This window comes from Lucilia cuprina, chromosome 4 (genome assembly GCF_022045245.1).
Source record: "Lucilia cuprina isolate Lc7/37 chromosome 4, ASM2204524v1, whole genome shotgun sequence".
Lineage (NCBI taxonomy): Eukaryota > Metazoa > Arthropoda > Insecta > Diptera > Calliphoridae > Lucilia > Lucilia cuprina.
In genome coordinates, this window is record NC_060952.1 from 61084118 (window position 1) to 61096210 (window position 12093).

At 35.7% G+C, this 12093-nt stretch overlaps 2 protein-coding genes across 2 annotated transcripts; both read left to right on the forward strand.

Moving 5' to 3' along the window:
• On the forward strand, positions 1 to 4051 carry LOC124419234. The gene is made up of 2 exons (XM_046947854.1): positions 1 to 215; positions 1120 to 4051. The coding sequence occupies exons 1-2, from the start codon at positions 1 to 3 to the stop codon at positions 4049 to 4051; spliced, it is 3147 nt and encodes a 1048-aa protein (XP_046803810.1).
• On the forward strand, positions 4036 to 10693 carry LOC124419307. Its single transcript, XM_046948033.1, has 2 exons — positions 4036 to 4133; positions 9729 to 10693. Exons 1-2 carry the CDS (start codon positions 4071 to 4073, stop codon positions 10416 to 10418), a joined length of 753 nt encoding a protein of 250 aa, XP_046803989.1. The 5' UTR covers positions 4036 to 4070; the 3' UTR covers positions 10419 to 10693.
• Positions 10694 to 12093: the final 1400 nt, after the last annotated feature.

Sequence of the window (12093 nt, forward strand, 5' to 3'; positions counted from 1 at the left end):
ATGGTTATGACAAAAGTCGATCCAGTCACTCGCTCTAAATGGGAAGAGCAACTTAATTATGATATGTTGCCAATGTGGAGTGATTGCGAAGAGGCCCTGAATAAGAGATATACACATATATCAGCTGAAGAAGCTTCGTGTTCGCGACCTAAAACTAATAAAATTAGTCAAAAGAAGAATGACAACAATACGGGTAGAAAAGGAAAATCATTTTCGTGCCAAGTCAAAGCACAGCAGGACAATATTAAATGCATTTTTTGCAGATCAGCGGAACATTATGTTTCTAACTGTCCGTCCTTTTCCGCCATTCCTGTTGCTCAAAGATTTGATTTCATAAAAAATGTACCGGCCTGTAAAAGTTGTTTGAGAAAAGGCTATATAGTAACAAAATGTATTGCCACAAAATGTAGAGTTTGCAATCGTTCTCATCATACACTTTTGCATCAATATAATACTACTAACACGCAAACTGTAAATGCGACAACTTCAATTCCAGACGAGCCTTTGAGTGCATCTGTCAATAATTCAGCCTCTAATAAAGATAATGTTATCTTGGCTACGGCTTTGGTTAAAATAAAAGATAGATCTGGGCAATATTTGCTAGGGCATTATTGGACTCTGGATCACAAATTAATTTTGTATCTGAAGAATTGTCGCAACGATTGCAATTAGAAAAAGAAGAAAATAATCTCAGTCTTGCAGGCATAGGGAAAACTAATTCTGCAGCCAAATTCAAGATTCAAGCTACTGTGAAATCTCGAGTGAATTCCCACGAATTTTCTTCCGACTTTTGGGTTCTTCGATCGATTTCCGGTTATCAGCCAGATACGGTAATTTCTACCACGGGTTGGAATATTCCTAATAATATTGAACTTGCTGATCCATACTTTTTCAAACCGCAGAAAATTAATATGTTGATCGGCTCGAGATTTTCTTTGAACTGTTATGCGTTGGTCAAATAAGACGAAGTCCCGACATCCCAACTGTTCAGAAAACACTTCTCGGTTGGGTTGTGTCTGGTAAATACAAAAATTTTAAGACTTCCACCAACAAATCGTGTCACATAAGTACATGGGGTAATGATGAAAATGATTTGTCTCTTGATAAAATTGTTCATAGATTTTGGGAATTGGAAGAAATTCCCAGAGACACAAAAGTTCTAACTTTAGAACACCAAATATGTGAAGAGAAATTTGTTGAATCAATTAGACAATTGCCGTCTGGCAAATTTGAAGTGTCGCTCCCTTTCAAAGACGATCCGAGTGAATTGGGTTGTTCCTTTGACATAGCCAGAAGACGTTTTCTTTCACTGGAACGTCGCTTATCAAAAGATTTGAAAACGAAAGAGATGTACAATAATTTTATGAAAGAGTACATTGAGTTTGGACACATGTCTATTACAGACAGTAAAGTACCAAATTTCCCACATTATTTTATACCACATCAGTGTGTATTGCGTCCACAGAGCATATCGACGAAACTTCGAGTCGTTTTCGATGCTTCGTGTAGAACTACAACACAACTCTCTCTTAACGATCTATTAATGATTGGACCAACAGTTCAAGAGGAGTTGTATTCTACACTGATTCGGTTTCGTCTACATAAATATGCCCTCACAGCTGACATTGAAAAAATGTACCGCCAAGTTTTAATTGATGAGCTAGACAGAAAATTCCAATTAATACTTTGGCGTGAAAGTGAGACAGATAGCCTTGAAATTTACAAACTGAATACAGTTACTTATGGCACGTCATCGGCTCCATTTTTGGCAATACGTTGCTTAATGTATTTAAGCGATCAATTCCGAACCAAGTTGCCAATTGGATCTAAAGTTTTCCGTAGAGATTTTTACGTCGATGATTTGCTAACTGGAGCAGATTCAATTGAAGAACTTGAGGTAATACGAAATCAAGTCACTGAAATATTGCAATCAGCCGGGTTTAATCTGACTAAATGGGTTCCTAATTATGAAACCAATCCTGATTCCAGTATGGTTCAAAAGAATATACAAGAAATAGAATCTTTTACAAAAGCATTGGGCACATATTGGCTTCCGAAGAGCGATATATTTAAATATCAATTAGATGATTCGTTTCATTCGCTTAAGGCTACGAAACGAAATATTTTATCTGTTTCGGCCAGATTGTTTGATCCACTCGGATTATTGTGCCCATTGGTTGTTAAAGCCAAGGTCCTACTGCAGGAACTTTGGCTACAGAAATTGGACTGGGATGAATCGATTCCGATGAATCTTCACACATCCTGGGAAAATTTTAAAACAAATTTGTCAAAAATTGATAATATTGAAGTTCCCCGCCATGTATTAACAAGTTCGCATTCTACTAGCGAAATTCATGGTTTCGCTGATGCCTCAATGAGAGCATATGGATGTTGCATCTATGTTCGAAGTATAGTGGCTAATCAAATCACTTGTCGTTTGCTAACAGCAAAATCTAAAGTCGCTCCTTTGAAAACTAAGTCGCTACCTCGACTTGAGCTTTGTGCAGCACATTTATTAGCGAAATTATGGGCTAAGGTGAGAACTCTGTTATCGTGTAACATTAAAAGCGTTACGTTCTGGACTGATTCTGAAATAACTCTACATTGGATTAAAACTCATCCATCAACCCTAGCAACATTTGTATCAAATCGTGTTGCAGACATTCAGGAATTGTCAGACCAAATTGTTTGGCGACATGTTCCTTCACGGGACAATCCGGCTGATATTGTATCTAGAGGTTGCAATGTCGATGATCTCAATGACTCAATTTGGTTCAAGGGCCCGGAATTCTTGCTTAGTGAAAGTAATGAATGGCCAGAAAATCAACATTTTACGTTGAACGATCAACAAATGTCATTAGAGAAAAGAAAAACCAATGTATTTTTTGCTGTCAAAGATTCCAATTCGATAATAGAGCTGATTAATAAACATTCATCCTACCTTAAGTTGATTCGAGTGTTTTCGTATGTATTACATTTCATCCAGCGCTGTCGTAAAAAAGAATTGGATATCTCAACCGTAAACCCAACAGCAAATGAGATGAATTGGTCATTCCTTAAAATAGTGGAAATCATACAGAACGATGAGTATTCGCAAGAAATTAAAAAACTTCAGAATTCACAAGTCTTGCAATCAAATTTGCAAAAGCTGAATCCATTTATTCACGAATTTAATGATCACAATCTAACATTTTCACTAATCAGGGTAGGCGGGCGATTGCTAAATGCAGCAATCTCGTACGATGCGAAATTTCCCTTATTGATGCCTAAAAAATGTCACTTCATGACTATTTACTTACGTCATTTGCACTTCGAAAACTGCCATGCAGGAGCTAAAGCGTTAGTAGCTCTTCTTCGAGACAAAGTCTGGCTAATTAATGCCAAAGAAGAATGCAGTCGAATTGTTCGCAAATGTATTCATTGCTTTATGTATAAACCAAAGCTAATGAACCAAATAATGGGAAATTTGCCTGCTGATAGGGTGAGAGCTTTGCGACCATTTAAGATATGTGGCGTAGATTTTTGCGGACCAATGAAAGTAACTTTAAAAATTCGTGGCCATCCACCCGTAAAAATGTATATAGCTGTATTTGTATGTTTCACTTCAAAGGCTGTACACTTAGAACTTGTTAGTGATTTATCTTCCGATTCCTTTATTTTGTGTCTCAAAAGGTTCATAGCCAGGAGAGGAATGCCGACGAGAATACACAGCGACAACGCAACGAACTTCGTCGGGGTCAGCCGAGAGCTGCGAGAGGCCAGAGGAGAAATCTTCAAGCAGGCAGAATTGTTCGCCGCCAACAGAGGGATGGAGTTCATCTTTATACCTCCCAGGGCTCCTCACTTCGGCGGGTTGTGGGAAGCAGCGGTCAAGTCAGCCAAGAACTTGATGGTGAAAGCCGTTGGCAACGCGCTCTTGACAGCGGAAGAGCTAACAACGCTGTTAGCAGAAGTAGAGGCAATCCTCAACTCGCGACCAATATGCCCCGTCAGCAGCGATCCCAACGACGGAGAGGCACTGACACAAGCTCATCCCCTTTCATCCCCTTAATCATCAAAGGAGCATCCAAATGCACTGTAATTGCTGCTTGTGCCAAAAAGAAAAGGGAAGTTCGAACCAACAACAAAACCAGGTATTCAAGAATAAATAATTTTGTGTGAGACTCGTGTTTAGAACGAAGTATAGTAAATACTTTTTTATTTTAATATAAAAAATTCACGTTCTGCAAGTTTATTCCACACAACGATTATTTTTTCTTACCAATTTATCTTATTATTCGCCCTGAAAAGTGAAACATTAAATACAAACAAATTATACATTTTCACACATTTATTGTCAAAAATATTGCACATATTTTTACTAATTAAAATTACAATAAATTCGTTGATCTCGATCGGTTCTCTTAGTCACTGTTTTTCTCTTAATTTGTACTCTGCTCTCTTCGCTTTAATTTGTTTTATTTTCCTGGAAAATAAAATTTAATATTAATTAGTAACTAATACTTACCATTTTCCTTCTTTTCTTTTACTTTCACTTTAATTTATTATTGTGTTGTTTGTTTGTATTGACATTCGTTTGTATAAACAGAGTTGTTCCTTTTTTTGTACCTACTAATTACAACTATTGTGATTGATCATATTTGGCATTACTTTTACACAGCTGTTGTAATATTGAGACTTGGCTCCACTGTTACACATGTTTGTGACGTAGATCAACACATGTAAAAAATAGAGAAGGCAACATAAGAAAAAATAAACGTCAACCCAGCGAACATTTTTATGTAAACTGAATAAAGTGAAAAAAGTATATGAAAATTAAATAATATATAAATAGATAAATATATTTATCGTTTTTAATTATAAATTTCTAATACTTATAATTATTTATAAAAAGCTTGAGGATTGAGCACAAATTGGTTTAATTAAGTAAAGATAAGATTGAGAAATTGTTTTAGTAAAAAATAATTTACAATTGAGAACAAATCGATTTAGAGGTCGTTGTGAGTTTTTAATTTGTAGAATTCTTGATAATATTGAACGAATTCTGTTGCTTGTGTTTGCAAATTGAATTTGTTTGAACATTTAAGCTAGCAAACGATTATTATAATCAAAAGTTTAATACTTATTTGAATTCTAACGAAAATTATAACGTGCAGAAAAGTATTTTTTTTTTTTTGTAAAAACAATATAAAATTTCTGAAATTATAACAAATTATTTCGATAATAACTGGAAGTCGTTTAATCGCTTTTAGATCTCGAAAATTGTTAATTTGCTTCATCAAATAGACAATTATATTTTCTTGAGATCCTTCCATACATCTATTTTTAAAACTAATTTGCGAATAAAGTTAAATTTAAATAATACAAAATGCACGCATCAAAGAAAACTGGTAAAAGCAAACTGGAAATTCTAAATCAACAGAAGAATACAGTTTTGAATAATATTAATCGCGTTCGGCGATCTATAAAGGAAAAAACGATTTCTTTTAATCCACTTGAATTCGAATGTCGACTCGATATATTAAATTCATATATTGAACAGGCAATGACTTATCAGTCAGAAATCGACATTTTAAATCCTGAGAACGATGAAAGATCTGCTGTTGAAGACTTGTGTGTATCTACTAAATGTCTACTTCTTGGATATTTGACACCGAGTCGAAGTCAAAGCAGCCATGATACTACTATTGGTTATCCAACCCACCACAGCAGTCTTCCTAAAATGAATGAAGCGGCAAGTACTCAGAGTACAAAAATTTCATTAGTTTGTTTGAGAGTTTAGTTGATCATGACATGTCGCTTACTGAAATCGAAAAGTTCAATCATTTGATTTCATGTCTCTCTGATGAAGCTCTAGGTAATGTAAAGGCTTATCAAATTACTGAACAGAACTATTCCAAAGTTTTAGTAAGTTTGAAACGGGTTTATGATATTCCTTGCCTTATATTTTTCGACAATATTAGACAATTGTTTCACTTGCCCGAAATAACGAAACCTTCGTCTTTAGCTTTGAGGAGCATGATTGACACAGTTTCGGCAGTATATGATTCACTGTTATCAATTGGTGATGACAAAGCTATCGCAAACGCTATGATTATTCATATGGTTATGACAAAAGTCGATACAGTCACTCGCTCTAAATGGGAAGAGCAACTTAATTATGATATGTTGCCAATGTGGAGTGATTGCGAAGAGGCCCTGAATAAGAGATATACACATATATCAGCTGAAGAAGCTTCGTGTTCGCGACCTAAAACTAATAAAATTAGTCAAAAGAAGAATGACAACAATACGGGTAGAAAAGGAAAATCATTTTCGTGCCAAGTCAAAGCACAGCAGGACAATATTAAATGCATTTTTTGCAGATCAGCGGAACATTATGTTTCTAACTGTCCGTCCTTTTCCGCCATTCCTGTTGCTCAAAGATTTGATTTCATAAAAAATGTACCGGCCTGTATAAGTTGTTTGAGAAAAGGCCATACAGTAACAAAATGTACTGCCACAAAATGTAGAGTTTGCAATCATTCTCATCATACACTTTTGCATCAATATAATACTACTAACACGCAAAAGCCTTTGAGTGCATCTGTCAATATTTCAGCCTCTAATAAAGATAATGTTATCTTGGCTACGGCTTTGGTTAAAATAAAAGATAGATCTGGGCAATATGTATTGCTAGGGCATTATTGGACTCTGGATCACAAATTAATTTTGTATCTGAAGAATTGTCGCAACGATTGCAATTAGAAAAAGAAGAAAATAATCTCAGTCTTGTAGGCATAGGGAAAACTAATTCTGCAGCCAAATTCAAGATTCAAGCTACTGTGAAATCTCGAGTGAATTCCCACGAATTTTCTTCCGACTTTTGGGTTCTTCGATCGATTTCCCGGTTATCAGCCAGATACGGTAATTTCTACCACTGGTTGGAATATTCCTAATAATATTGAACTTGCTGATCCATACTTTTTCAAACCGCAGAAAATTGATATGTTGATCGGCGCTGAGATTTTCTTTGAACTGTTATGCGTTGGTCAAATAAGACGAAGTCCCGACATCCCAACTGTTCAGAAAACACTTCTCGGTTGGGTTGTGTCTGGTAAATACAAAAATTTTAAGACTTCCACCAACAAATCGTGTCACATAAGTACATGGGTAATGATGAAAATGATTTGTCTCTTGATAAAATTGTTCAGAGATTTTGGGAATTGGAAGAAATTCCCAGAGACACAAAAGTTCTAACTTTAGAACACCAAATATGTGAAGAGAAATTTGTTGAATCAATTAGACAATTGCCGTCTGGCAGATTTGAAGTGTCGCTCCCTTTCAAAGACGATCCGAGTAAATTGGGTTGTTCCTTTGACATAGCCAGAAGACGTTTTCTTTCACTGGAACGTCGCTTATCAAAAGATTTGAAAACGAAAGAGATGAACAATAATTTTATGAAAGAGTACATTGAGTTGGGACACATGTCTATTACAGACAATAAAGTACCAAATTTCCCACATTATTTTATACCACATCAGTGTGTATTGCGTCCACAGAGAATATCGACGAAACTTCGAGTCGTTTTCGATGCTTCGTGTAGAACAACACAACTCTCTCTTAACGATCTATTAATGATTGGACCAACAGTTCAAGAGGAGTTGTATTCTACACTGATTCGGTTTCGTCTACATAAATATGCCCTCACAGCTGACATTGAAAAAATGTACCGCCAAGTTTTAATTGATGAGCTAGACAGAAAATTCCAATTAATACTTTGGCGTGAAAGTGAGACAGATAGCCTTGAAATTTACAAACTGAATACAGTTACTTATGGCACGTCATCGGCTCCATTTGTGGCAATACGTTGCTTAATGTATTTAAGCGATCAATTCCGAACCAAGTTGCCAATTGGATCTAAAGTTGTCCGTAGAGATTTTTACGTCGATGATTTGCTAACTGGAGCAGATTCAATTGAAGAACTTGAGGTAATACGAAATCAAGTCACTGAAATATTGCAATCAGCCGGGTTTAATCTGACTAAATGGGTTTCTAATTATGAAACCAATCCTGATTCCAGTATGGTTCAAAAGAATATACAAGAAATAGAATCTTTTACAAAAGCATTGGGCACATATTGGCTTCCGAAGAGCGATATATTTAAATATCAATTAGATGATTCGTTTCATTCGCTTAAGGCTACGAAACGAAATATTTTATTTGTTTCGGCCAGATTGTTTGATCCACTCGGATTATTGTGCCCATTGGTTGTTTAAGCCAAGGTTCTACTGCAGGAACTTTGGCTACAGAAATTGGACTGGGATGAATCGATTCCGATGAATCTTCACACATCCTGGGAAAATTTTAAAACAAATTTGTCAAAAATTGATAATATTGAAGTTCCCCGCCATGTATTAACAAGTTCGCATTCTACTAGCGAAATTCATGGTTTCGCTGATGCCTCAATGAGAGCATATGGATGTTGCAGCTATGTTCGAAGTAGAGTGGCTAATCAAATCACTTGTCGTTTGCTAACAGCAAAATCTAAAGTCGCTCCTTTGAAAACTAAGTCGCTACCTCGAGCTTTGTGCAGCACATTTATTAGCGAAATTATGGGCTAAGGTGAGAACTCTGTTATCGTGTAACATTGAAAGCGTTACGTTCTGGACTGATTCTGAAATAACTCTACATTGGATTAAAACTCATCCATCAACCCTAGCAACATTTGTATCAAATCGTGTTGCATACATTCAGGAATTGACAGACCAAATTGTTTGGCGACATGTTCCTTCACGGGACAATCCTGCTGATATTGTATCTAGAGGTTGCAATGTCGATGATCTCAATGACTCAATTTGGTTCAAGGGCCCGGAATTCTTGCTTAGTGAAAGTAATGAATGGCCAGAAAATCAACATTTTACGTTGAACGATCAACAAATGTCATTAGAGAAAAGAAAAACCAATGTATTTTTGCTGTCAAAGATTCCAATTCGATAATAGAGCTGATTAATAAACATTCATCCTACCTTAAGTTGATTCGAGTGTTTTCGTATGTATTACGTTTCATCCAGCGCTGTCGTAAAAAAGAGTTGGATATCTCAACCGTAAACCCAACAGCAAATGAGATGAATTGGTCATTCCTTAAAATAGTGGAAATCATACAGAACGATGAGTATTCGCAAGAAATTAAAAAACTTCAGAATTCACAAGTCTTGCAATCAAATTTGCAAAAGCTGAATCCATTTATTCACGAATTTAATGATCACAATCGAACATTTTCACTAATCAGGGTAGGCGGGCGATTGCTAAATGCAGCAATCTCGTACGATGCGAAATTTCCCTAAAAAATGTCACTTCATGATTATTTACTTACGTCATTTGCACTTCGAAAACTGCCATGCAGGAGCTAAAGCGTTAGTAGCTCTTCTTCGAGACAAAGTCTGGCTAATTAATGCCAAAGAAGAATGCAGTCGAATTGTTCGCAAATGTATTCATTGCTTTATGTATAAACTAAAGCTAATGAACCAAATAATGGGAAATTTGCCTGCTGATAGGGTGAGAGCTTTGCGACCATTTAAGATATGTGGCGTAAATTTTTGCGGACCAATGAATGTAACTTTAAAAATTCGTGGCCGTCCACCTGTAAAAATGTATATAGCTGTATTTGTATGTTTCACTTCAAAGGTTGTACACTTAGAACTTGTTAGTGATTTATCTTCCGATTCCTTTATTTTGTGTCTCAAAAGGTTCATCGCCAGGAGAGGAATGCCGACGAGAATCCACAGCGACAACGCAACGAACTTCGTCGTGGCCAGCCGAGAGCTGCGAGAGGCCAGAGGAGAAATCTTCAAGCAGGCAGAATTGTTCGCCGCCAACAGAGGGATGGAGTTCATCTTTATACCTCCCAGGGCTCCTCACTTCGGCGGGTTGTGGGAAGCAGCGGTCAAGTCAGCCAAGAACTTGATGGTGAAAACCGTTGGCAACGCGCTCTTGACAGCGGAAGAGCTAACAACGCTGTTAGCAGAAGTAGAGGCAATCCTCAACTCGCGACCAATATGCCCCGTCAGCAGCGATCCCAACGACGGAGAGGCACTGACACCAGCTCATCTATTGGTCGGAGAGATTCTTCGAGCGCTGCCCAGCGGATTGCCAACAGACGAGTCGGCCAAGCTGTCGTACTTGAAGAGATGGCAGCGTATTTCCGCACTCAAGCAGACGTTTTGGCGATCCTGGGTGAAAGATTACGTCCAGGGCCTTCAACAGAGGACGCGATGGTGCGAGGAAATGCCCGACGTCGCCGTCGACAAAATCGTCGTCGTACACGACGACAATCTTCCGCCAATGCAGTGGCTGACGGGCCGAATAATAGCCGTTATTCCAGGCCAAGACGGCAAGATCCGAGTAGAGGAAGTGAAGACGAGGAACGGAGTCATTAAGCGGCCAATTCACAAGCTAGCGCTTCTTCCGCTGGATTGAAGACCAAGGTCCTTCAATGGGCCCGGCATGTTTGGCCATTTTAATAATTTATAAAAACTGAATTTTAAAATGAATTTAAAATAATTATATAAAAAAAAAATTGAATTGAACTGCAAACCCTTGAACTTTTTGTAAAAAATAGTAGTTTTTTACACCCTTGCCCTTTGTAAGGCTTGGGTAATTTTGAGAAAAACTGTTATACTAAATAGAAAATAAGTGCCATTTTTAAAACTAATAAAACACCAAAACATTAACACCAATTTTATATTTTGTCGCATCGGCTATTTAGTGGTTTTTTTTAATAATCGGTCAAATTCAATTTAACAAAAACTCTTGTTAAACAAATATATAGGTACATAAAGTAACTCATGTCTGATTTCAGGAAGAAGGTTACGAGTTATAATTTCGACTAATTCAGATTCAGGGATTGTTTCTAAAGACTGTATAAAATGGATGATATTGATTCATAAAATTTCTTGAATGTTTCTTTACTTTTCATCTTTCTATTGAATGAATATCAAAACTGGATTTTAAATCCTTATACTGATATTTTAGCGCTTCGCAAAAATCACTCTGACTTATAGTTTCGGTCTGTTTATGGTATCGCCAGTATCATTCACGGGCAAGACCATTTAATAAAATATGTAAATTTTTACATATTACTCAAAAATCATTATTAAAATGTTCACTGTTTAAAACTTCGACTCTATATAAAAATTCATCGTCACTTATACCTTGTGCAGATCCGTCAAATTTAATGTGACAATTTTGGATAATTAATGTTATCTTGTCTGATCTTAAAGTAAAATGCTGATCAAATGATTAGGAAATAAAAGTTTACCATAAAGGAATGACCGAGATATATGCTACTTGGGCTATGGTTATCAAAATAGTATTGTATTTAAAGAAAGTTTTACAAACCGATATGCAGTGATCTACTAATAATAACTACCTTTCATTTGACAAAAACTGCTTCCTTCAATTATTTTAAGTAAAACTATCTATAATTTAAAATAAATTTCACAAACGTTCACAAATTATAATTAAACAAATAAATCTTAGATTATTCTGCAAAATATATTTCAAATCTATTTTCGGTCGATTTAATCAAAATTATTTCTCAACAAATCGAAAATCAAGAATATGTTTGAATTATATTTACATAAGCTTTGTTCCAGAACTTTTCTGGCTAAAGAGAATTAATGAATTTTCTCTTCGTACTTATAAAAAGTACGGGAACAGAAAAAACAAAATTTTTCTTTCAATAAATTTGTATTGATGTTTATTCACTAAAATTTCTATTAATATAAAATATTAAAATAAAATTGAAAAACTACAATCACACATACTTATTTATGAAAATAAATAAAAAATATCAAACATTTTTTGTTTTCAATTTACAATAATTTATTTGACAATTTTTTTTCTATTTGTCAGGAAAAAATGTTCTGGCTAAAACCTGCAAGTTCTGGCAAAGAGAAAATAAATTTGTTCTCTTTTACAATTTCTGGTGAAAGCCTGCAATCTTGACAAGTAAAGGAACAAAGCTATAATAACTGTTAATATACATGTATATTTATAATCTATGATTTAATATAAACAAAAATGGTGAAGTTTTTAGAGCAATGAAAATCT